At 55.0% G+C, this 25,698-nt stretch overlaps 3 protein-coding genes across 3 annotated transcripts in view; 1 reads left to right on the top strand and 2 right to left on the bottom strand.

Annotated features, from left to right (window-relative positions):
- Positions 1 to 2,627, top strand: part of PDE9A (phosphodiesterase 9A) — a 178,394-nt gene extending 175,767 nt beyond the window's left edge. The window contains exon 19 of the mRNA XM_058427844.1: positions 2,518 to 2,627. Within this exon, the coding sequence (XP_058283827.1) occupies positions 2,518 to 2,627 (110 nt within the window). The remainder of the gene's footprint in view (positions 1 to 2,517) is intronic.
- The window catches only part of CBS (cystathionine beta-synthase), a 225,327-nt gene that overhangs the window by 778 nt on the left and 198,851 nt on the right, over positions 1 to 25,698 (bottom strand). The gene's annotated exons all lie outside the window — the stretch shown is intronic.
- Positions 13,216 to 25,698, bottom strand: part of WDR4 (WD repeat domain 4) — a 29,726-nt gene continuing 17,243 nt past the window's right edge. Inside the window, exons 4-9 of the mRNA XM_058427843.1 lie at positions 23,999 to 24,059; positions 19,713 to 19,811; positions 18,634 to 18,698; positions 17,641 to 17,824; positions 16,330 to 16,399; positions 13,216 to 14,292 (exon numbers count right to left, since the gene is read on the bottom strand). Of these exons, the coding sequence (XP_058283826.1) occupies positions 14,099 to 14,292; positions 16,330 to 16,399; positions 17,641 to 17,824; positions 18,634 to 18,698; positions 19,713 to 19,811; positions 23,999 to 24,059 (673 nt within the window). The 3' untranslated portion in view covers positions 13,216 to 14,098. The remainder of the gene's footprint in view (positions 14,293 to 16,329; positions 16,400 to 17,640; positions 17,825 to 18,633; positions 18,699 to 19,712; positions 19,812 to 23,998; positions 24,060 to 25,698) is intronic.

Here is a 25,698-nt window from a genome sequence, read left to right as displayed (position 1 = left end):
TTTGCAGGGGTGGGGAGGGGGGATGTAGTTTACATACAGCAAAACGGAGAGCCCTCAAGATGCTGTTGGGTGAGTACTGTCAAACGTGCACACCATGTAACCGTCACCCCAGGCAAGACGGGGAGCGTTTCCATCACCCCTCAGGCTTTGCCCTGTGCCCCACAATCATACTTCCCAACTTCCCAGTGCCGCGCTTAGACCGGGTAGGCAGGACGCCGTGCCTCAGGGCTGGGGTTGACCGAGGAGGAAGCAAATACTTCAGCAGCCCTACTCAGGGGCCGCGCTCTAGTATTTCTTTGGGATTTTGCAAGTCCATCTTTGGTGCTTGGGAATGGTTGGTCCCCATCTTTCCCATGTAGGGCACTCTCTGATCCTCTATACCCTACCTCCCAGGGTCAACCAGTCCATGCCTGTCTTGGGCTCCAGCAGTGTGTGTGTGTATGTGTGTGTGTGCATATGTGCACACATACCCTTTGGTGTTCTGTTCCACCTTTCTGGTTAAGCACCCAAAGGTGGTGGGGTAGTGGCGGGGGTCCTTCACCCTGTGCACTCCAGGACACACCCCCATCCCCTCTGTAGGCTCCACTCCACACCACCTGCCCACCTCCACACCTATGACCTTGTCCCCTCTCGCCTCTGATCAGGATGGTGATGTTGTGGCGAGGTCATGCTCTCCCAGGTCCATCTCCAGGCCTGTAGACAGAAAGACAGACCTTCCTCGCACAAGTGGACCTCCCTTCTCACTTGACCCAGAGCCCTGCTGGAGGCGGCCAGGGAGGCAGGGGTGTGGGCGACACTGGGAATGCAGCCATCGTGGCTGAGGAGTCCAGGTGGGCCCATGACCGGAAGTCTCCTGCTTCTACTAAGAATTTTTTTTTTTTTCAAGACGGAGTTTTGCTCTTGTCGCCCAGGCTGGAGTGCAGTGGCCCACCTCGGCCTCCCAAAGTGCTGGGATTACAGACATGAGCCACTGCGCCTGGCCGTATCCAGTTATCTGTTGATATCAGTATGGCTTTGGGGACATTTATTTTATGCTATTATAAACCAATGCTATGGTCATTGACTCATTCCAGGTTTGGCCACTGGGATCTCCCTCAGGCTGGCCCCTGGGTTCTTTCAACAATTCCCCATCTTTTTCAAGCACATCCTCATTTTCTGCATCTACAAAGTACTCCAGGCTTAGCTAGGATTTTGTCTGCCCCAGTCCTGGAATAAACCAGTTCTCCAAGGATTGCCAGTTTCATACGTTGGAGAATAGTGCTAGAAAACGAAGATCTGAGTGCAAGGTGAGCTCACTGTGGCTGGGATATCATCGTTTCTAAGCCCTTTGAGCTTAAAGACCTAGCAAAGATGTGCACATAATAGCCCAAGCAGGCAGACTTCTGCATGTATTCCTGTATCTACCTGCATATACACATGGTAAAAACCATGGGTTTACACAGACACCTTGGAGCCAACCCAACACCAAGGTCTTTCCTTGGCCTCCCTCTGGCTCTCACTGTCCACTGTAGATTAGATTTACCTGTGTGGTCAATCCTCGTGTGCACATACATTTCAGAACTGCTAGCCTGGACCCCTGTGTGAAAAACATTCACGATCTACAGCAGGGGTGTCCGATCTTTTGGCTTCCCTGGGCCACACTGAAACAACTGTGTTGTACCACACATAAAATACACTAACATTAATGATGACTGATGAGCTAAAAAAATCGCAAAAAAATCTCATAATGTCTTACGGAAGTTTACAAATTTGTGTTGAGCCGCATTCAAAGCTGTCCTGGGCCGCATGCAGCCCACAAGCCTCGAGTTGGACAAGCTTGATCTCCAGTATTCTGTCCAGTTCTTTTTGTCTTTAAACTTACGGTATCCATCAAAATCCTGTTTTCCGAAGTTACTTTTTTTTTCTTTTTAGATAGTCTCGCTCTGTGGCCCAGGCTTGCGTGTGATTCAGCTCACTGCAACCTCCACATCCTGGGTTCAGGCCTCCTGCCTCAGCCTCCCCGGTAGCTGGGACTACAGGTATGTGCACCACCACGCCCAGCTAATTTTTGTATTTTTAGTAGAGATAGGGTTTCGCCATGATGGCCAGGCTGGTGATCCTGCCTCAGCCTCCCAAAGTCCTGGAATTACAGGCGTAAGCCACCGTTCCTGGCCCACAGTTACTCGTTTCTTTCCTTCACCCTGGATTCAGGGTGGTGGTTATTCCTTTTGAACAGTGAAGTTCGCTTGTTACCGTTTATATCCATTTGGAATTTCTCCCACAACCTGGTTGATCTTCATTGTTTATTTTGGGGGGCTGTGAAACATCACTGTGATTCTAAGAATGGGGCGCTTCACAGAAAGTCTCATTAGAAATATGTTGCCCCGTCCCATCCCTGCTACTCCATTCCTGTTCCCTTCTTTCTGCCCCACTCCCATCCACCCCTACAGGCAACCACTCTCTTTAGGTCCTGGTTTATCCTTCCTTCCTCCAGAGCACCCGAGTAACTGCTTCTCTCCCCATCTCTCTTACCTGAAGGGCACACGCTGCAGACACACATCTGCACCTGCTTCGTGCTCAGCAGCGGGTCGTGGGAACCACCCCACATGGTCACTCATCTGTCACGGCTGCACAGTGCTCCCTTGTGACACAATGCACAGCCTATAACCTTTTGGGTGTTTGCATATTGTTGGACGTGCATCTTCAGGGCAGACTCCACCAAGCGCTGCTTCTGGGTGTGGGTCAGACTCGGGACCTGGGAAAGGTCCCTTTGGTAAGGGCCCTGTGGTCCGGTCCAGACCGGGGTGAGGTGTGGAGGAGGCTCTACACAGCCATTTGCAGCTCAGCCAGCGCTATGTTGCGCAGGCTGGCCTCCAACTCTTGGGCTCAAGTTATCCTCCCATCTCGGCCTCCCAAAGTACTGGGATGATAGGCATGAGCCATCACACCCAGCCAGAAAGCAGAATTTTTTTAGTTGTTTTTTGAGACAGTTTCACTCTTGTTGCCCAGGCTGGAGTGCAGTGGTGCAATCTTGGCTCACTGCAACCTCAGCCTCTCAGGTTCAAGAGATTCTCCTGCCTCAGCCTCCTGAATAGCTGGAATTACAGGTGTCCACCACGCCTGGCTATTTTTTTGAGTTTTTAGTAGAGATGGGGTTTAACCATGTTGGCCAAGCTGGTCTTGAACTCCTGACCTCAAGTGATCTGCCTGCCTCAGCCTCCCAAAGTGTTGGGATTACAGGCGTGAGCCACCGTGCCCGGACTTCATTTTGCCTTTAAAAACCTCTGCTTGGCTGGGCGCGGTGGCTCACACCTGTAATCACCTGAGGTCAGGAGTTTGAGACTAGCATGGCCAACATGGTGAAACCTGATCTCTATTAAAAATACAAAAATTAGTTGGTCTTGGTGGTGTGTGTAGTCCTAGCTAGCTACTTGGGAGGCTGAGACAGGAGGATCGCTTGAACTTAGGAGGTAAAGGCTGTAGTGAGCCAAGATCATGCCATTGCACTGCAGCCTGGGTGACAGAGACTCCATTTCAAAAGCAAACAAATTTGACAGGGAACAGTCACACAGTTTAGAAAGGATTATGCAAACCAGAATCAATAGTGACCTGATGAACCGGGGTTTCTGACGATTCTAAACCACGGAGGCTGAGGGTCCCAGCCAAACAAGGACAGCACCTTGGGGAAGTGGGTGAGACGTGCAGCGGGCTGTGGAAGGAGGCCAGAAGGATCCCGGCCCTAGTCCAGGCTGCTGGTAATGAGAACTAAACAGGGCGCAGGGCGACGAGCAAGTCCTGTAGTCCGAGGAGTGGCCCCTGGGCGCCAGCGCCGTGGGTGGAGGCCGTCCCTCCTAAGGCACAGCGGGTGCGTTTGGGACCGGGGAGCAGATCCCGCGCCTCCCTGGACCCCGGGGTTTCTCGGGATCACTCGGCCGCGGAGGCCTCGGCTGCACAGAAACCCGGGGCGGCCACGGGGAAACAGCACCCTCAGGTGACTGGATAATGGGTCAGAGAAGCCCCGAGAAGGACCTCGCCCATCCCCGTAGGCGCGGGACGGCCCAGGCCGCCAGGACCCCCACGCGCAGCCCAGTCCGCGGGGCGCGACCCCAAGGCCAGCAGCAGAGGACGGGACCAGGGCAGGGGCTGGGGCGGGCAGAGGGCGGAGGGCAGGGAGGGCGCTCCGGGGAGGTCAAGGCCAGGGCTAGGCTTTCAGGGCCATGCCCTGGCTCCCCGCCCCTCGGGGAGATGGGGGCGGGGGGCGCTGTGAGCAGAGGGGCCCTGGTGGAGAAGGTGCTGCTGGCCAGGGGCAGGGAGGGCAGCGGGGGTGCGGCGGAAGCCCAGGTGGGGACTTGGGGTGGCCGAGGGGACCCTTGGGCTGCAGGAACAGGGGAGGGGAGCAAGGGGTATGGCTTGGGCAGGTGCCAGGGGACGGTTGGTGCCCTTTATTCTGAAGGGGGATGTGCTGCCCAGGGCAGCGGGACCTGGAATTACATTTTGAGATTTCCAGGAAAGTTTCAGGTGGAGGCAGAGGCTGGGCGCAGAGGAAAATGTGGCAGTGGCAGAGTGTGGGTTGAGAGCCGCAAAGAGAGGAGGTCACTGAGGTGGACAGTGGGACAGGGAGAGGAACAGGAGTTTCAGAAATGTCCTGGACGCATTTGGCAGCCGTCAGCGTTGCTTTCCATTCATGGACAAAGCGTGGGTGCCCAGAAGAGGCCAGAAGCCAGTGCGGAAGCCCAGGCCTCCCAGCCTCCGGCTGAGGCTTCCATACACGACCCAGGGCAGACTGGTAGCGAAGTCCCCATGCTCAGCCAGGAGCCACCGCCAAGGCCTCCAGTGCACCAAGGGGTGACGTGCAGAGGCCCCGCCGCGTCCACGGTGGTTTTTCAGTGGGCAGCACTTGCCGGCCCCAGCCCAGGGGTGTCTGGCAGGAAGGGGTATCCTTTGAGACCAGTAAGGGGAAGTGCCTGCCATCCGCGAGTAGAGCCTCACAGAGTGCTGGGAGCGCCTGTGGCTGAGGATGGGCTGGCCTGGAAGGACGAGGGGCTTCGAGGCCACGGAAAGGAGGCGGCTGGGCAAGGGGAGGGTTCCCGGGGCCACCTCTGTGTACCTGCTGTGCCTGCCTGAGTTAGGCCCTCCTGTCTGCACACCACCCCTGCTGGCTGCAGTGACTCCATCTCCAGACCAACTGTGTGTGTGTATGAGCATGTGTGGTGTGTCTGTATGGTGTCTGCATGTATGGTGTGTAAACAGTATGTGGTATGTGTGTATGTGCGTATCTATGTGGTGTGTGTGGTGTGGGGCGTGTATGGCGTCTATATAGTGTAGTGTGTGTGTGCGTGGATGATGTGAGTGGTACGGTGTGTTTGTGTGTGCATAGCAGTAAGTGGTGTGGTATATGTTTGTGGTGTGTCTGATGCTGTGTGAATGTGTGCATGTGTGGGGTGTTTATGTACATGTATGGTGTAAGTGGGACAGTTCTGTATGTGGTGTGGTGCGTGCGTTTGTGGTATGGTGTGTCCGTGCATGTGTACATGTATGGTGTGAGTGGGATGGTGTATGTGCATATGCATGTGCATGTATGGTTTATGTGTGTGTGGTGTATGTGTGCACTTGTATCTGGTGTCTGCACGAGTGGACGTGTGTGCCTATGTGGTGTGGTGTGTGTATAGTGTAATGTGTGGTGTGTATGTATGCAATGCACATATGGTGCGAGTGTGCGTATGTGGTGTGAGTGTATGCATATGTGTGTATGTGCATATATGGTGCATGTGTGTGGAGTGGTGCAGCATGTGAATGTGCCATGTATGGTGTGAGTTTAGTGTGTGGCACGCGTGTGGATGTGTGCTATGTGAGTGCATGTACTTGTGTATGTACACGTATGGTGTGGAGTGCGCACGTGTGATGTGTGGTACGTGCATAAGTACATGTATGGTGCGTGTGTGTAGTGTAGTGCAGTATGGTGTGTGGGTGTGCATGTATGGTGCACGAGTGTAGTGTGATGTGTGGCACATGCGTATGTACGTGCGTGGTGCACGTGTGTGTAGTGTGGTATAGTGTAGCATGGTGCATGCTCCACACTCCTCTGGGACCCTCAAGCTTTCCTGCCTCCTCTGTGGGGACCCCTGGGTGAGGTCTTGCTGTAGAGGAGGGCACTGCTGTGCGATTCTGGTCCAGATGATTCAGCTGGTGACCCTGGCCTCCCCATGCCAGGCTCCTGGAGGCCATTCCCAAGGCCCTGGGGGGAGAATTGAAGCCACGCCCCTGGGTCCCGCACCCACCTGGCCCCTACCCCTGAAACTGCACTCTTGGGGCCAGCCCTCCCCACACCACCTCCACCCCTGGCACTACGCCTTGCACCACTGCCCCCATACCCAATCCCCCCTCCCTTGGATCTGGGAGCTGGGATTCTGCCCTGCTGTCCCCGTCCGGGGCCCCTCTCCTCTGCAGGTGCCTGAGTTGGGAGAAGGAGGGGTGGCTGTGAAGGGGAGGGTGAAGGAGATGGCCCAAGAGCACAGCCTGGGGGCAAGTTCCCAGGGAGGCACTCGCTGTCACCCACCTTCCTCGTGACAGTGGCACAATGCCCACAGGCTTGGGGCTGAGGCCAGATTCTGGAGGCCTCACAGAAACAAGAGCTGCTAGAAGCTATGGCCCATCCACCGTCACCCCAGCACTTCACCATGAGCAGCTTCACGAATCCATGCCCAGCTCACTGTGGAATCCCTGGGCGCCAGCGCTTCACCAAGAGTGGCCTCCAGACTCCACATTTTAAGAAGGAACTCCCGCCTCATCCAGCTCGCTGCAGAATCCCCAGGGCCCAGCGTTTCACCATGAGCAGCCTTGAGACTCCACATTTTGGGAAGGGGCCCCTGCCCCATCCAGCTCACTGCACAATCCCCAGGGTCCCTGCCAGCCTGGCACGCAGCGTGCCCCTCAGTATTCTGGGGATGAGTGGGGAAGTCCCTTTGCCGGGAAGAGGTCCCTGGCTGCGTCCCTGCAGGGTGGTGGCTGAGCCCATGCCTCAACCCCAGGGCCAGTCCCCGCCGTGTGCCATCCTGAGCAGGGCCACAGAACGGATGTCCCACATGGCCAGGACCCCTATGGCCACCTGACCCTGGGGGGCTGTGGCCCTCGGTGAAGCAGGTGACCGGGCAGGCTGTGGGATTTGGTGTCAGCTCTGCAGCGTCACTGCTGCTTAGCATATGAGTTTCCACTCCCAGCACTAAATGAACAGCTGAGCAACTGTAGATGCCCCCGAGTGCTGGGAGAGGGGATGCTCAGCCACCCAAGGGCCTTTGCCCCAGGGGAGCAAAATCGGGGCATTTCCTGGTGGGTGTGGGCCGGGCTGGAGAAGCTGGGCCTCCTGGCAGGGGCTGGCATGCTGTCCAAACACTGCACGGGCAGCCAGATACTCCTCACCTGAACCACAGGGTGGTAACCCCTGTCCCTCAGGCAGCATCAACGTGACCTGCCTAGTGCACAGTGAGCCTGAGGCAACACGGTCACCACCAGGAGACTCCCTGGGGAAAGAGGCCCCCTTGCAGAAGTTCTGCACAGGGGCCGGGGCCGTCCAGGAGATGGGAGGGGCCCTGTCTACACCCTGTCTGGAAGGGGAGTGGGGTGAGCGGGCCACTTGGCCTCCTTGGTATAGGTAAGGCCAAGGCAGCTAGAATTTGGGACAGAATACCCGCAAAGGGAAGGGGAGCTACAAAGACGGAAGGAAATACGCACCAGGGTCCCATCGGGGTCTTCAGATGAACACTAACCTACACATTCTGTAAAACCCCAGGACGCCAAAGAGTAGCTTTTGGGAAAGAACAATCCTCTGGAGGGTTAAGACAATTCCCACCTTGCACGGAAATCACCCTCGTCCTTCCAGCCAGTGTGCAGGCACTTCTGAATACCCAGGATTCTGCAGGGACAGCAGGAGGGTCACACCTTGGAAGGACTAAATCATCCCAAGGAAAGGCTACTCCAGCCTCACTCTAGTGAGCTTAAACCTGAAAAAGACCAAATTAATCTACACGGAGCTTAACAGCCTGCCAGAAAGCGTAATATTCTTTAAAGGAACGTAACATAACTTCACACTCAATAATGTAAATCTCACCATGTTCCTAGTCAAAAATTTACTAGACAGACTCAGTAGCAGAAAAACATATCCCATAAGCAGAGGACAAATCACAGATGCTCCTCAACTTACGATGGAGCTACATCCCAATAAGCTCATCGCTGGCCGACAGATCACATGCAAGTGGTCTACAGTCAACAGAAACAGACCTAGATATGACAGCGATCATGAATTAGCAGAAAAGGAACAATTATCTTAAATTTGCTCCATATGCTCAAGGGTATTTTTTAAAGCATGATTATGATTAGAAGAGAAATGGAAGACACTGGTGTGCTTTTTTTTCTTTTTTTTTGAGACAGTTGCTCTGTCACCCAGGCTGGAATGCAGCAGTGCAATCACGGCTTGCTGCAGCCTCAAACTCCCAGGCTCAAGTGAGCTTCCCGAGCAGCTGGGACTACAGGCATTGCCACCACACCTGACTAATTTCTTTTTTTTTTTTTAGACGGATTCTTGCTCTGTCACCCACGCTGGAGTACAGTGGCGCAATCTCGGCTCACTGCAACCTCCGCCGCCTCCCAGGTTCAAGCGATTGTCCTGCTTCAGCCTCCCAAATAACTGGGACAACAGGCGTACGCCCAGCTAATTTTTTATATTTTTAGTAGAGACAGGGTTTCACCATATTGGCCAAGCTGGTCTCAAACTCCTAACCTTGTGATCCACTGGCCTCGGCCTCCCAAAGTGCTGGGATTACAGGCGTGAGCCACCGCGCCTGGTCTTTTTAATTTTTTTTAAAGATGAGGTCTCACTGTATTGCCCAGGCTAGTCTCAAACTCCTGGGCTCAAGCAATCCCCCTGCCTCAACCTCCCAAAGTGTTGGGATCACAGGTGTGAGCCACCACCCTAGCTGGAAGACATTTTGTAAAATACCAAAACCAAATTTATAGAGATGAAAAAACACAATGGCTCATACAGAAAATGGCCATGGCTTAACAGCACCTTAAAAGAAAGGTCAGCTTGAAGACGTGGAAACAGAATCCACCGAAAATGAAATGCACACTGAAGAAGATGAGCAGAGACTCATGGACCCAGGAGTCCAGAGCAAGCAGCCCATTCGAGCATCTGGGACTGCAGGGGGCAGGGGAGGAGTCTGTGAATAGCTGGAATATTTCCAAATTGCATAAAAATGACAAATCCTACAAATCTTCACAAACCCCCAAAACACACACACACACACACCGTAAAGCTTATCAAATTATAGAAAACCAGGAATAAAGAGAAACAATCAAAAGCAGCCACAGAATACATACATGACTATCATGTATCAGTCAAGAGACAGAAACATTTAACACGAAGAATGATTCAACAGGAACAGAGGGTTCCACGAACATGTAAAGAGACTTCCGAGAACAGGGGTGTTGAGGCCTCGGAGAACCTCCACCACCAGGACTGAGACAAGAAACCTACAAGCGCTGAGTCCGGATCTCGGTGAGAACGTCGGCTGAGACGCAGCTCTGACCTGAGTGGGGCTATGATGTGCCGGGTTGCGCGGTTGGCTGAGGTGCAGCAGGCCAAGGCCTGAGAGCAGGAAACCGGGGGTGGGAGTGCCAGCGAGACTCACCCAGAAGCTCTCCCTGGGGCAGGAGGGAGGCAGACCCCCTGGGAGATGGACAGAGGCAAGGAAGCTTAGCAGGAATCCTTCCCACCGTGGTGAATGAACCTGGGTGTCGCTAAACTCCTGGAGACTGTCACTGAGAGCCCCCGCCCCCACCATGAGGCTGGCAGGCACACACCACGGAAGCCAGGAAAAGCAAGCACACTGGAACCAGGAGGGCAGGCCCCTCCCTCCTGTGGAGTCCCTCCAGCTCCTTCCGGTGACAGAGCCAAACACTGTGCCAACCTGCAAAGGAGGGTACAGGGAGGGCCCAGCTCCAGGGTCACACGGCAGGGCTGAGAAGGGTGCACTGGGCACGGAGAGGCAAGACAGGGATAGCTGGAGACACTGTGTGGGGGAGACACCGTGTGGGGGCCACACACATCTGCACGTGCACATACAATCACCCTCCCACTGTGAAGCACAAAACACGGCTCAACAAATCTAAACAGAGGGGTCAGCAAAGTACATTCTGAGACCACAATGGAATTAAAACCAGAAACCACCACAAAATCTGCAGGAAAACCCTAAATGTTTGGAAATTAAACCATACTTCCAAATAACCCACAGACCAATGATCTCACAAGGGAAATCAGAAAGAAAAACGTATCACGTCAACATCTATGGGATGCAGGAATAAACACAGAAAGCTCTCCTTCCCGGAGGGGCCCTCACAGCTGGTCAGCTGCTGCTGGCAGAAGGCCTCAGTTCTCTGCCATGGTAACTTTTGTAGGCTGGCTGAGTGCCCTCATGACCTTGTGGCACGTTTCCCCCAGGGTGAGTGATCTAAGATGGGTAAGCCAAGGTTTTGGTAAGGTGGCCTCAGAGAACTGGATCAAGGTTAGGTCTGCATCGAAGGTGGGCAGTGTCACTGGCTCCCTGCAAAACTCCACACCACACACTATGGACCTTCCAAGTTGATCATGAGCCGCCACAGCCGCAAACACTAGACGTGAGGATGCACTGCGTTTTCCACACTGGGGTCGGGGTCTGGGATGAAGAACTGGCAGGATCTTCTAAGAAACGTGCATAACTGAGAGCCAGCAATTCCACGAGCAAGTACACGCCCAACAGAAATGCTTACAAATGTTCCAGAAGACGGGTGCTGGCCGGGGGCAGTGGCTCATGCCTGTAATCCCAGTGCTTTGGGAAACCAAGGCAGGAGGACTGCTTGAGGCCAGAAGTTCAAGACCAGCCTGGGCAGCAGAGCAAGACACCATCTCTACAAAAACTACAAAAATTAGCCAGCATGCAGGCACACACCTGCAGTCCCAGCCACTCAGGAGACTGAGGTTGCAGTGAGCCAAGGTCACACCACTGCACTCCAGCCTGGGTAACAGAGCAAGACCCTGTCTCTAAAAATAAAAAAAGAAAAAAACAGAAGACAGGTGCCAGCATGTTCATCACTGCACTATTCCTAACAGCCAAACTGTGGAAACTACCCAAATGCCCATCAATAACAGAATGAAGATGCTGTGGAATTTTCACACAATGGAGTATTTGGCATAGCACTGAAAATGAACAATCCACAACCACAGGCAACAAGGTGGATGAGCCTCACAGAGTGGAGCAGAAGCAGCCAGAGCAACAGAGGGAAACTGAGGTCAGGCCGGCCAGCATGCATGTGGCAGTGCCTAGAAGGGAACATGGGCGTGGGGGCTTCTCAGCAGGTGCTAAGTGTCCTGCTTCTCGTGGGTAGTCACACATGTGCATTCAGTTGCTGAAATCCCAGCTCTAGCATTTCACATGCACTTTTCAGATGTACAGTACGCATACTGTAATTAAAATGAAGAAAGAGGGGCTGGGCATAACGGCTCATGCCTGTAATCCCAGCACTCTGGGAGGCCAAGGTGGGAGAATTGCTTGAGCCTGGGAGGTTGAGGCTGCAGTGAGCTGAGATCACACAACTGCACTTCAGCCTGGGTGACAGAGACCGTCTGGAAGTAAGTGCTCAGAATTAAATACAATAGATTGGGTGCAGTGGATGACACCTATAATGCCAGCACTTTGGGAGGGCGAGGCAGGAGGATCACCTGAGGTCAGGAGTTGGAGACCAACCTAGCAAACATGGCAAAACCCCATCTCTACTAAAAATACAAAAATTAGCCAGGCGTGGTGGCAGGTGCCTGTAATCCCAGCTACTCAGGAGGCTGAGGTAGGAGAATCACTTGAACCCGGGAGGCGGAGGTTGCAGTGAGCCGAGATTGTGCCACTGCACTCCAGCCTGGGCAACAGAGCGAGACTCTGTCTCAAAAAAAAAAAAAAAAAAAAAAAAAAAAACAGATACAATGACCAAATTTTCATCATCAATTAAAGAGGTAGAACAAAGTCCAAGGAATGTCCCAAAAGTAAAATACATAGAAACTAAAAACGTAACGGAAGAGAGCAGAGGAAAGTGAAGGAGTGAGATCCTCCCAGATGGCAAATAGGGTGGCGACATCTCACAGAACAGACCCAGCTGCGAGGCAGTCACAGGGGACAGGAAGGCGGTGGGTGCTGCCGTTCTGGGTGAAGGGGCAAGAGACAAAACTCTAAATACATGCGGAGCTGGGTTCAACCCATGCAACTGTAAGAGGTATTTCTGGGACGACTTCGGGCAGGTGAACAGGAACCAGTCTATCAGTCAAGGTACCAGCAAGAAGGCGGCTGCGCCATCCACTGAGACACAGAAACGGCTATTGGCAGAGGAAGCAACTCAGGACCAAGGCAGGATGCTGAGGAATAGCAGGAAGCCAGCCCTGCTGGGGAGGAAGCAGAGCCTCAGAGGAGCCCCGCAGTCCTGGTGGAGAGACGCAGCCCTGTGAGGAGGCTGTTCAGTCTCATTCCCAGCCACTCCACTCTGCAGCCGTAGCACAAAGCAGACACAGATGAGACATGGGCAGACAGGCATGGCTGCATCCATAAAAGTTTATTCTCAGACAATGAAATGCGAATTTCATGATTTTCACGTCATGAAATATATTTTTAATTTTTCAACCATTTTTAAAATGTAAAAAAGCCATTCACAGGCCATCTATCAGGCCGTGGGTAGGATGCAGCACATGGGCCTGTCTGCCAGACCCTATTTTAGGTGAAGATGCCAGCAAGACCAACCTGAACCTCTCCTAAAACCAAGACTTTCAAAGCAGACTATGAACGAGAGAGCATGCCCTGCGCCAGATGCCCTGGCAGCGTGAAGGAGGCCAGGCTGCTTGTACAGGACAGTGGCCCAGCGTGGCCCCTGCCTTCTGAAACCCCCGATCCCCAGCAGAGAGGAGTAGGCCTCAGCGTTGCAGACAGCACTGTTTCCAGATCAATGTTAAAAGGAAAACAAGGCACTTATGAAAAATTTGAAGCATTCCAGCTTTTGATAAACAAAAGGATTCTGAGTCCCCAGAGATACCCCACATCAAAGTCATCGCCAGCATGAACCTGTTCCTGTGTGGAGACTTCATCAGGAGCTGGCCCGAACGAATTAAGTGATGTACCCAGAAGCCTGCCCATCGCAGAAGCATCTTCCCAAATCACGCGGCGCGCACCTCACTCACACACAGCGCGCGATCACGCGGCGTGCACCTCACTCACACACAGTGCACACACCAAGGTGTTTTGCCTGGTATATTACGTTGCTGCTAAACATTCCTAGGAGGTTGCGAAGGTTCATCCTTGCTAATCGGTGATTGAAATTCAGCAACATCCCTGTGGCTCTGGAGTGTGTGCCAAAGCCAAATCAAATCATAACAACGTCCTCAATCACCTCCCTGTAAACCGGGTGCCAGCCAGGCCTGTGTGCTCACACTTCCTGAAACAAGTTCACCGTCTGCGCCACCGATGCCGGACAGAGCTCCCTGCGACTCCGAAACGTGTTTCTCACTTCCCACAAGGGAGCCACTCTCCAGGAGCAGCTCCTGAGCACAAGGGGTATGGCTGGGGCTGGGGTGGGCTGAAGCATTCGTGCTGAGTTTCAACAGCCTGTGTGGCGAGCAGCTACTGCGGGGCAGCACATCACCTGGACACTGAGACGGCAGGAACAACATGAAAACATCCACCATGCCAGAAACGTCAGCCCACAGACGCTCCTAGAGGAAGACGCAGCGGACATGAAGGGCGGTATGAGAACAGCAGAAACACAGCTGCTGCCACCACAGGCTGACACGCAGCCTCCAACATGAAAAGAAAGTGCTTCAAGAGCTTCCACTCCACTGGTCTGGCTTCCCTTCAACCAGAAAGGGGGCACAGGCACCCAGCAAGAGCCTGTGCTGGTGACACAGAATATTCTTTCTAGAGCCCAGGGGACAGTCCCGTCCTCTGAGCTGGTCACAACGGATGTCACCTTTTCCTTCTTGAAAGGACATGCCAGGATGCAGGGCAACAAAAATCTTTTCCTGATTTGAGGTGAGAGGCACCACCACTGATCGCCACGATCAGCAACTCAACGTCGCCTCCCCCGGCCTCATCTTCTTGGCATGCCCGTTGGGCCCAGGCGGGGGACTCCGGGGCCGCTGCTTCTTCTCTAGCTGCTGCTGCAGTCTCTCCTCTTTCTTCTTCAGGTAGGAGGTCATGTTGTCAAACGTAGCCTTGTAGAGACTGCTGAAGCTGGCGTCTGTGCCGGCAGAGCCTGTGATGGGGGAACAAGGGCAGGTGCCAGGTGGGGCAGGAACATGGGACTCGGCCACTACAGCGGGCCCCCTGCAGCAGGGAGTTACCTCTTGATTCCCAGGGTCCTCGGTGGACCGTGGAGGGCGCCTTCTGGGATGGCTCCCCACGGTGCCCACCTCCTGGGACCCACACCCTGGCTGGACCTGAGGACTGGCTCCTAACAGAACGGGGCAAAGATGAAAGAATGTAATGGAAACCAGGGCACCAAGGCTGGGCCTCCACCCCGCCAGCACTCTCTGCTTGCAAGCCTGGAGAAAGCCACTACTGCACCATGAGCCGCCCTGTGGAGGGGCCCAGGTGGCAGGGAACCAGGAGCAGCGGCCTCTGGCCAACAGCCAGAGAGGCCCCCTGTCCTGCCAACAACCCAGACTGAACGAGGTCGGCCCCTGCCTGGTGAAGCTGAGGTGGCTACCTGCAGAGAGACAGCTCAGCTGAGTGTGGACCCCTGACCCACAGCGACAGTGAGACAGGGTGGGGTGCCTTAAGGCATCGAGTGTGGGATAGCATGTTCTGCAGCCACAGGGAATGGACACGGATTTCATCTACTTTATCTAAGTGCCAAGGATTGGGGGCAATGACTGACCACAGGCACACGGTGACAGCCTCAGCCTGGCCAGGAAACCACAGGCCCAGCCAGTAACCCGCACACCAGCGATTGCCTGAAGCCTGCCCATCCGGCAGGTGGCGCAGCCTCCCCGCCCCTCCAGCGACTCTGCTGCTTGTGGGACACGTGAGCAGCAGCCCTCCCCCGTCCCTCTCCCAACAAGGCCCCCAAGTCTGAGCCGGGAACAGGCCGCTCTATCTATGGAACATCTCAGGAGAGTGAGCCCAGGCTTCAGCCTGAGACTGTTGTGCAAGGTGACACTCAACAGGTCCATGCTGTCCGTGGCCTAGAGCATGGGGGGCCATGAGCACTGCAGATGCCCGGCCATAAGCACTGCCGCCTGCAGCCCCTGACGCAGCCAGTGACAGGCTCACCCTGAAGTGTTCTTAAAGCAGATCCCAACCATGCTGGGGGGCCCAACCCTGCCCGTCTCAACCCTCAACATCCTAAGCAAAACAGGAGGGAGAGAAGCCTCAGAGGCAGAGCCAGTGTGCCGCCACTCAGGAAGCTGGGCAGAAGGCGGTCGGGCCACCATCGGCGGAAACTCCTCCGACCTCAGTTTGAATCCCTCCAGAGCTCCAAGGAACCTCAGTGCTCACTGGAGTGGGGTTTGGCTTTGCAAGACTTCTTCAGAGCAGCAACTTCTTGTCGTGAATGAGGCACCTGGATTCCGTGCTGGGCTAATCCATCCTGCAGACACCATCGCCTCCAAGACTGTGCAGTGCTGGCACAATGACGCACCCAGAACTACGGTGTGTCGTGTCCCCAGAAGGCAGGGTAGAAAATGTTCGTCTAGCTCCTCCCTCAGCCTGGCTGCTCTCCTTCCTGCAGCCGCAGCCGCAGCCACACAAGTTGCTGACTAGATTGCCTCCCCTCAGCTGAGTGTTCCCGTCAGGACAGTGACCATCCTGCCCCTGCTCAGCCTCCTGAAGACCCCCGGGGCCTCTGGCTGGACACCTACTAAACACCTCCCAGTGAGGCCCTGCACTTGCTGACACACACTGCAATGGGATCAATTCCCTCAACACCGTGGACCAGGCCTGAGGCAGCACAGCACTCGCTCCCTCTGGGAGCCACCAGGTGCCAGCCCTGTCCTGGGGACCTTCAACGCCCAACTCTGAAGGCAGGTGGGGAGCAGGTGATGCTGCTCAGACCCTGAGCCCCCGGTTCCTGAGTGGCTCTTGTTAGCCTGACTCCCATGGGGGGGCTCCTTCTTCTGCTGTGCACCACCCACCTCCTGCCCTGCCCCGCCTTCTGGATGGGGACACACGCTTACCCTCCCTCTTTATCCGCACACCGGGTCCCCTGGGCAGGTCACAATGTGTGCTTCTACTTTCTCTGGGGACCGCGCTGGGTGTGACCCCCAAGGACAGCCTGCACCCGTGCTCTCACCTTCCAGCATGGCCCAGTTCCCACGAAGAACACCAGAGACTTTCTTTAACACGGCGCTCTCAGGAACAGACTGCAGGCGACAAACGGGAAATCTTCATCAGAAAGAGGCCTGGAAACCCAGCACCAGGATGCTGGCCAGAAAGGCTTGCAGAGGAGGTCCCCTCCTGGTGCCTGGGGACCCCCATTTGCCTTCCGTGGAGACCTGGGGAGGCAGCCCCCGCAGCTGGCCCATGATGCTAGGGCAAGCTCTTCACATGCAGTTCATCAACCTCAGGGGCCCAGCAGGTACGACAGGCACCCACTGGGGCATCATGTGGCCCGCCACTTATCAGGTAAAAAGAACTGGATGGCTTAAAAGTGCTTCCAGGCCAGGCACGGTGGCTCACGCCTGTAATCCCAGCACTTTGGGAGGCCAAGGCGGGCGGATCACCTGAGGTTGGGAGTTCGAGACCAGCCTGACCAACATGGAGAAACCCCATCTCTACTGAAAATACAAAATTAGCCGGGTATGGTGGCGCATGCCTGTAATCCCAGCTACTCGGGAGGCTGAGGCAGGAGAATCACTTGAACCCAGGAGACGGAGGTTGTGGTGAGCCAAGATCGTACCACTGCACTCCAGCCTGGGCAGCAAGAGCAAAACTCCGTCTCAAAAAAAAAAAAAAAAAAAAAAAAAGTGCTTCCAAAGTGCTCAAATGAGCTTTGGTAAATGGGTACCTACTCCAACTCCACAGCAACCCTGTGAGACGCGGGGCGGGGAGAGGTATCGCTCCCATGTTACCAGGAGCGATGCAGACAAGGCACAGGGTTCGCCCCGTCCCCCAGCAAGGAAGCAGCTCGGCCCACCGCCCTCGCCCAGAGACCCCACCGTCTCCCCGGAGGAGAGCAGCTCAGCCTGCCGCCCTTGCCCCCTCCTCTACCCGGGGCTCCACGTGCTCCTGAGGGCTCAGCCAGTGCCCCAGGCTCGAGGCTGTGCTAACCCAGCCTCCAAGTGTTAGTCCCACACACCCTAGCCACACTGAGTGCCAACTTCATCGCTAACTGTGGTGTCGGGGGGCCACACACTCCCCAAAAAAGAGAACTGCTGCAGACATCACCACATAGGACAAGCCAGCCAGGCTGGCCAGGCACCCGGCTCCCTTCACCCAGGGTGGAAGCCCCAGCCACTGCCACTCAGGACACAGACCCTGGGCCCCAGAAGTGGCTGAGTTGAAAGAGGCTCACCTATGGACCCAAAAACCACAGCTGCCGCCCCACACCCCCAGGCTTATGGAAGGGCAGGGCGTAGGACATCAGGAAGGTGCCAAGTCTCACCTGCCACTGGTCGCCCACAGGCCTGTAGAGCACCAGGGGGGCTTCCTGGCAGTCCTGGAGCACCCACAGCCCCTGGGTCTCCTCGAAAGCCACATCCCACACTTGGTGCTGGAACGCCAGCTGCTGCCTATACACCAACTGCTGTCTGCAAGCGTCCAGCTGGAAGATGTAGACCACAGGAGTGCTTGCCACGAAGAAACAGAGCACGATTACTAGGACTGCAGGCCCACGGGCTCCGCTCTGCAGCCAGCACCCCAGACGGCACAGCCCTCGCCGGTGCCACCTCAGGAGAGCCTACGCTGAAAGCCCCAGCTGCGCCACTCCCAAGTGCCGGCGCCAGGGAAACCACGGTGTGACGTACGCTTTTTTAAGTCCTAAGCTCTGGGGTGGCTCACGGTGCAGCAATAGCTAACCAGCACGGTACAGGCAGGCAGGGCAGGAGGACGCAGGCCCTGGGCTCAGGCGCAGCTCTCCTCTCACACCTACGTACTTCTAGAACGAGCTAAGAGACCTCCGCAGGCTGTCATAAGGACAAGATGAAAAGTGCTGAAAGCACCAAATAGGACACCTTTCCCAACACACAAAAGTCACTTGGGAAGAAGCAGCAGAACTGCACTCCACCCCTAAACCCACCTTGTCAGCACCGCCAACCCCAGGGGGTTCCCATCCAACCAGCACCGAGCCGGGAGTGAGGTGATGCCACCACGACTGGCCCAGGGGAAAGTCTGTCATCTCAGAAGGCCAGGCAGAGGCTGCTGGTGCTCTTTACGCCAGGGGAGTTCAACGTCAGGTTGAAGAGCGCTGGCTGAGAGGAGCCCCCACCCTCACACAGCAGCAGTCATCAAAAGTGACATTCTCAGAGGGAGGTACTAGACCAATACCACCACCATCCAAGACCTCTTCATTGAGGACGTGGGCCAGTGGCCAACCCGCCAACTCTTCCCCCTGCAGGTCTGCAGAACCGGAGGCCATAGAGGCGCCGCCGCAGCTTACCCGTCGCACAGGAGCGCCACGCAGTTCTCCTGGCACCAGAACGCAATCCTGGAGGCGGCAAACCTCTAAAAGGAGAAGAAGCCCATTAACTTCACGCCACCTGCAGGGGCCCAACGCTGGGCGCTCTGATCCAACAAGAGCAAGACCGAAGGACGCTCACACCCCCACATATCAAGGAAGAGGAAACAGCACTGGAACATTCTGGAATCAGTGAGGAAAGAGGATTCCCTGTTTCCCAAGCAGATGACAAAAGCCCCCCCAGTGGCTCTGGCACTCCCTGCAGGGCCTGCGACAGCCTCCAAAGCCAACAAAATGGGTCAGTGAGGAGAGGAGGGAGTGGGGGACACAGGGGAAAGGAAGAGATGAGAGCTACACACACAACTGCCCTGTGAGCTCCCACACTTCTTGGCAGAGGAAATATTAAAAATGAAGAAGAGGCCGGGGCACAGTGGCTCACGCCTTTAATTCCAGCTACTCAGGAGCCTGAAGCGGAGGTTGCTGTGAGTCGAGATAGTACCACTACACTCCAGCCTGGGCAAGAGTGAGACTCCATCTCAAAAAAAAAATTTTTTTTTAATGAAGGAAACTTCCAGGAACCCGAGTCCAGGTGAAGCATGGAGGAAAAGGCCTGGTCCTCTCTTACACAGCTGCCTGGCAGGGGGCAGAGGCCACACCACACCGTTCTCTAGGAAACGGAACAGACCATTTGGCGGGAAACTTCGCCAAGGCCTGGGCTATCAGGGTGTCATGAGATTGCTCCAAGCTGGCCCCGCCCCTGCCCCACCTGGCTGGCAGACCCACAAAGGTGCATGCTCAAGCACCTCCATTCCTTCCACTTCAGAGCAGCATTAGAGGCCTTCCTGTACGTTAACTGTTTGCATGCAACGGGGAGACAAATTATTTTCCACTGACATGACGAGCCACCTTCAGAATTTGAAATACGAGATTTCCCTCACACAGGAGGAAGTCTGACATTGAAAGCAAACGTTCCCAACGGCGAAGTGACTTTTCCACTCAAGGCAGGTGATTGCAGGCGTCTACAAGCACTCAGTTGCCCAGGAGTGAACAGAAGCAGCTACCTGGGGGGCCTGCGGGTCCACCAGCTCCTGCAGACTGGCCAGGTGACAGCAGTGCAGCTGGCGGCCGCTCCTGTACTCCCAGAGCCTCAGGGTGCCGTCCTGAACAAACCAAACATAGAGGTTAGCACGCGGCCGCGAGGCTTCCGTCAGGTAGGATGACAGAGAGGACAGCTGCGTGTGATCGGGGCTCCACTCAGTGACAGCCATGCCACCCACCCTCAGGAATTAAAGGCTCTCTGCTCTGACTGTGTAAATCGCTCATGCAAATCATCGAGGACAACGGTGGGGAACAGAAGGTGACCGATTCCCTGTTTCTCGAGTGCTGATATGCCCAGGCAGATGACAAAGCCAATGAGGCAGATCCCAGCAAAATAAGCCAAGGCCGCTAGATGGCCAGGTTATCATCCGCCAGGAGGCCAGACCACATCTGCTGTGCCCGGGCCAGGCGTAGACACGGGCATGCACACAGGTGCAGACACTTCAGCAATCATGCATTAACACGGGGAGACACGTGTGGGCTCATGAGTGCGTGGCCACTGCTCCACTTCACTAAGAATGACAGGAAGGACATGGTCATCAGCAACCGTCCCATGACGACTGGTACAACCCTTCAGGAAGCCGACACAGGAACCAAGAGCCTCCATGCTCTAAAACCATCATAAATGGAAAAAAGGGTTTCTCTTTTTTTTCTTGGTTTTATCTGTTGTTATTTTTTTGTTGTTTAATTGAAATGGGGTCTATTCCACGCTGCCCACTGCACTGCAGTGGCTATTCACAGGCTTGCTCCTGGCTCACTGCAGCCTCTGACTCCCAGGGCCCAGGCAATCCTCCCCCCTCAGCCTCCGAGTAGCTGGGACTACAGGCATGAGCCACCATACCTGGCTTAAAAAAAATTCATTACAGCACTAATTAAGTGGAGAGAAATAAATCAATACTCATTAAATCTAATGAGAGAATGTCTGTGCACTATTTGTGAATATTTTTAAATGACTAAATGAAAAAGATGAGAAAAGTAAATACCCCAAACAGCTAACAGTAGATGCATATCCTCTGGGTGCTGAGGTAAGAGTGGATGCATGAATGCACACACGCATGCATGCACATACACGCACACACACACACACCTTTCTACAAATGTGGCAGATAAACATGGAGACCAACACACACATCTACAGGCATTTCACTCACCCCCAAACCTCTCTATGATGACAAGAAAAAGATGTTTAATAACCACGAACCCACTAAGACAAAGACAACAGGCAAGAACAGAAGGTAGCCGCAGAGAGACAGCAAGGAAACCTGGGGGCTGGAGGCCGGGGAACAAACGCAGCAGCCACAGAGAAGCCAGAGAGGTGCCAGGATCTGCCAAAGACCAAACCGGGCCAGGCAGCCTGAAGACCAAGGTGGTGAGGGGAGCTGTCAAATGTCTTTCCAAAGAGAAATGGGACCTCTCTGATGCATCCTCAGCCCCAAACTCCAGGCCAGCAGAAGGCTCTGGGGAAACAGAACCGAGAGGCCCGTCTCCGGGATGCCAAATACTCACTGAGAAGAGAGCCAGCTAGCCCCTTCGCACTCACCTCCCAGAGCCCCAGGGGGCAGACCTGGGCAAGAGTGACGGCCGGGACACTGACCACCCAGAAGAGACCGACTGACCCACACGTTCTACGGGGTCCACAGGCAAGGGGGTGCTGCCCACACTCAGACACCTGCTCTGAAGCCCCTCGGGCCCCACCCTGGGCGCACGCACCCAGCCTCCGAGGCCGGCTGGCGCTGACTCCCATCACACACAGGCAGATGGCATCACCAGACATCCGAGGAAAACCTCCAATGAGAAAGGCAGACGACACACTCCAGAGAAGGGGATCAAACACAAGGCCACGAAGAAATCGAAGAAAGAAAAGTCCATGCTCATCTCAGTGAGATAAGAGACACGTGCACTATACGAGAATGGGTGGCTGTAAAAAAGAACGCGCCGAGGGCAAGAAAGAACTGAAGATTCGAGATAATCCTAATAAAACTCAAGTCTCCACAGAAGGCTGGAAAGTAAAGTTGAGGCAATCTCCCAAGAAGTAAGACTATTCCTAAAGGAGTAGAAATATGAGATCGAACAGGAAAGAAAAAAACCAGAGAATTATGGCCCGGCATGGTGGCTCTCGCCTATAATCCCAGTAGGCAGAAGTGGGTGGATCACTTGAGGTCAAGAGTTTGAGACCAGCCTGGCCAAGGTAGCAAAACCCCATCACTACAAAAGTATGAAAAATTAGCGAGGCATGGTGGTGTGTGCCTGTAATCCCAGCTACTCAGGAGGGCTGAGGTGGGAGGATTGCTTGAGCCCGGGAGGCAGAGGTTGCAGTGAACCGAGGTCACGCCACTGCACTCCAGATTGGGTGACAGAGCAAGACTCTGTCTCAAAAAAAATAAGAATCAGTGCCGGGCGCAGTGGCTCACGCCTGTAATCCCAGCACTTTGGGAGGCCGAGGCGGGCGGATCACGAGGTCAGGAGATCGAGACCATCCTGGCTAACACAGTGAAACCCCGTCTCTACTAAAAATACAAAAAAAAAAATTAGCCGGGCGTGGTGGTGGGCACCTGTAGTCCCAGCTACTAGGGGAGGCTGAGGCAGGAGAATGGCGTGAACCCGGGAGGCGGAGCTTGCAGTGAGCCGAGATTGCGCCACTGCACTCCAGACTGGGCGACAGAGCGAGACTCCGTCTCAAAAAAAAAAAAAAAAAATCAGAGAATTAAAGTGGTTCAACTAACACAAGCTTTAGAAAAAGTGAGCAGGAGGCAGGGGTAGAGAACAGAAGGTAATTATGTAAGAAAATGTCCCAGGTCGGAGGACACTGAAAATCACAGGCTGTGTGGCCAACTCCTCTCCGGGGCCCACCAAGCCACCTCAGCGGCTCTGACATCGCACACTGGGGCAGAGAAGGTCCTCCAGGCAGGAGAGCCCAGCTGTCACCCCACGGACCCACGGCAGACGGCTGCAGGTTTCTACAGGAAGCGCGTGGGGAAACCCACAGGAGCAACCAGCTGGAGAGCACAGTGTGCAAGGCCTCCCAAGCTCCGAGGGAAACCGTTTCAACCAGGACTTCTACGCCAAACTAACAACCGGGCCTCAAAGGAGATTAAAGGTATTTCCAGAAAAGCAAAGTCAGAAAACACTGACCCTCCTCGCGCCTTCTGGCAGCTACCAGATGACACGTTCCACTGAAACAAAGCAGTAAGCCATGAGGGACAGATGCGGCCTGGGGAGGCTTCTCTGCCCGTGGAAGATTTTCCTCATTATCATGAAAAAGACTGGAAGGTGCACAACAAACCGCTGACCCTCTGGAGATTACGGCCACACTTTTCTTCTTCTCTCAGGTCACGTGGCTGTGCGTTAATTTGAAGAGCAGGAACAGGAGGCTTTGAATGAAGCCCAATCAGAGAAGAAACGTAGAAGTGGCTGGAAGGTCCGTCAGCCATCATGCCACACCACACAAAGGACCAACACAGACAACACGGGGAAGGGCAGCAAAGAGGAAGGTGGTGGTGTGCGGGCAACAATTCCGCAAGAGGACAGAATCAGACCCTGTGAGGAATCCAAGGCCCTCACTTTGGCAAAATCACTAACAATCTTTCTAACATATTCCTCACAGGAAACACGTCTCTCATCACTAAACTGTAAGGCTTCCAGGACCCAACTGCTGGGACACAGAAGTTGTACCCAGCAAGCAAAAATGCACTGTGGTAACCTGGGTGCAGGGGCTCGAGCCTGTGGTCCCAGCTACTAGGGAGGCCGAGGAGGCAGATCGCTTTGAGTCCAGGAGTTTGAAACCAGCCTGAAAAATGTAGCAAGACCCCATCTCAAAAAAAAAAGAAAGAAAGAAAGAAAAAAAGAAAAGAAAAAAAAATGCAGCCCGTAATGGGATGGACTGAGACTCCTCCAGGAGTCAGAGAGGCCCCCGGTCTACTGTTTCTACCTGAGATCCTGATCCCCAATACTATCGTCGATGGAGCAGCCGCCCTCTCCGAAGGGAGCCTTCCACACACCCGTTCTAGTTCATCCCACGGACAAACACACACGCACCTACTCACGCCCCACACACAGTCCTGAGTGAGCGGCCACAAGCAGGGAGCGAGCCGCAGGCAGCTCTAAGATTTGAAAACAAGCACCATCTAGTGGACAGCCACAGACAGCCAGGGGCCAGCGATCCAGAGGCGCCAGTTCCAGGAGGCGCCCACCCCACCCTCCCTGCAGGCTCAAGAATCCAGAGATGAGTGACGCTGGGCAGAACACTTACCCCAGAGGAGGACAGAAGCAGCCCGGGCTGAGTTGGCACCACGGAGATGCGGCTCACAAACCTGTGAGGGCGAGAGACAGCAGCAGAGTCAGCCCAGCGCCCGCAGGGACGGGGAGGCCTGGGGAGGCCGCCTGTTCATCTAAGGAAGAGAAGCCTCTGCCTAAACCCCCTGATCCAATAAAAACAGCCAACATGGGAAGTATCCATTAACCCTAACCTGGTTAGGGTTAACCAGGTGAAGGCCTCTGGACGTGGTCGGGGAGGTGAGTGAGGTCATTCCTGGGTCCCCAGCAGCACAGCAGCAAGCACCTCTGTGCCCCACTGCAGCCCCCTCTGCAGCAGCTCTGCTCAGCGGCACCTCCACAGGCCCCCCAGTACCCACCCTGGCCCAAGGCACCTGCACTGTGATGAAAGGAGCCTTGGGGGAGACTCAAAGACACAGCACAGGGAGGAGGGAGGCGGGAGGAGGGAGGCGGGAGGAGGGAGGAGGGCAGCCAAGCCCACAGACAGATTCCTATCAGGGTCCTGACGGCCCCTCAGCAACAACTCTGAGTGACCCGGCCAGAGAGCTGTCTCTGCTGGGCCCGGCCCAGTCCTCCTGTGAGGGGTTGGCCTGCAAGCACAGGACTCAAAGTCACAGGGACCCTCCCATCAGAACAGCCATAAGAGTGACCCGAGCAGCCCAGCTCACCTAGAAACCCATCTTGGCTCGGGCACCTACAAGGGTGACAAGGCCCCTTTTCTTCCCGCTCTAACACAGTGGCCTCAAGCAATCCCTCAGGTACGGGGTTCCCAGGGACCCTGGAATGGGGTGGCCCGTGAGCCTCGCTCCATCTCCGCCAGTCATGGCCTCTGCTACCTTGGGCTAGCCATTGCGTGAACCGGGCCCAGTCCCGCAGCCACCGCCCTGCACAGCACCACAGCACTGACAGCAGCCCACAGCCAAGGACAGATAGGGCACAGGATGCCCCATACAGAGGGCACGAGTGGCCTCACAGTTCTCAACAGTTTGAAAGGATGGGAAACCACAGTTTCCAGGGGTTTGAAACAAAATCTCAAAACATAATTCGTCCAATCACTGCAGTATCTACTGAGCACCTACTCATGCCAGGCACCACGCTGAGGGCTGCACACAGCAACAGGCCCAACCGAACCACAGAACCACTCAGACGCAGCGGGAGACGGCCAGTGAACCAACCGGTACTGCAATGTCAATAAAGGGCACAGAACAGCACATCCAGCAGAAACACAGCTCCAGCCACACATGGGGGCCACAGGGCTTTGTTTTCAATTTGCCAGCCACTGTGTTGAAATGTAAACGGGCAGGCCGGGCACGGTGGCTCACGCCTGTAATCCCAGCACTGTGGGAGGCTGAGGCAGGCGAATCATGAGGTCAGGAGATCAAGACCAGCCTGGCCAACATAGTGAAATCTCGTCTCTACTAAAAATACAAAAAAAAAAAATAGCCGGGCGTGGTTGCAGGAGCCTGTAGTCCCAGCTACTTGGGAGGCTGAGGCAGGAGAATCGCTTGAACCTGGAAGGCGGAGGTTGCAGTGAGCCAAGATCACGCCACTGCACTCCAGCCTGGGTGACATAGGTAAGAAAGAGAAAAGAAAGGAAGGGAGGGGAGGGGAGGGGGAAGGAACGAAGGGAGGGAGGGAGGGAAGGGGAGGGAGGGAGGGAAGGGAAGGGGAGGGAGG

The sequence above is a fragment of the Hylobates moloch genome, unplaced genomic scaffold (assembly GCF_009828535.3).
Source record: "Hylobates moloch isolate HMO894 unplaced genomic scaffold, HMol_V3 SCAFFOLD_14, whole genome shotgun sequence".
Lineage (NCBI taxonomy): Eukaryota > Metazoa > Chordata > Mammalia > Primates > Hylobatidae > Hylobates > Hylobates moloch.
This window is presented reverse-complemented; position numbering and strand designations above follow the sequence as displayed.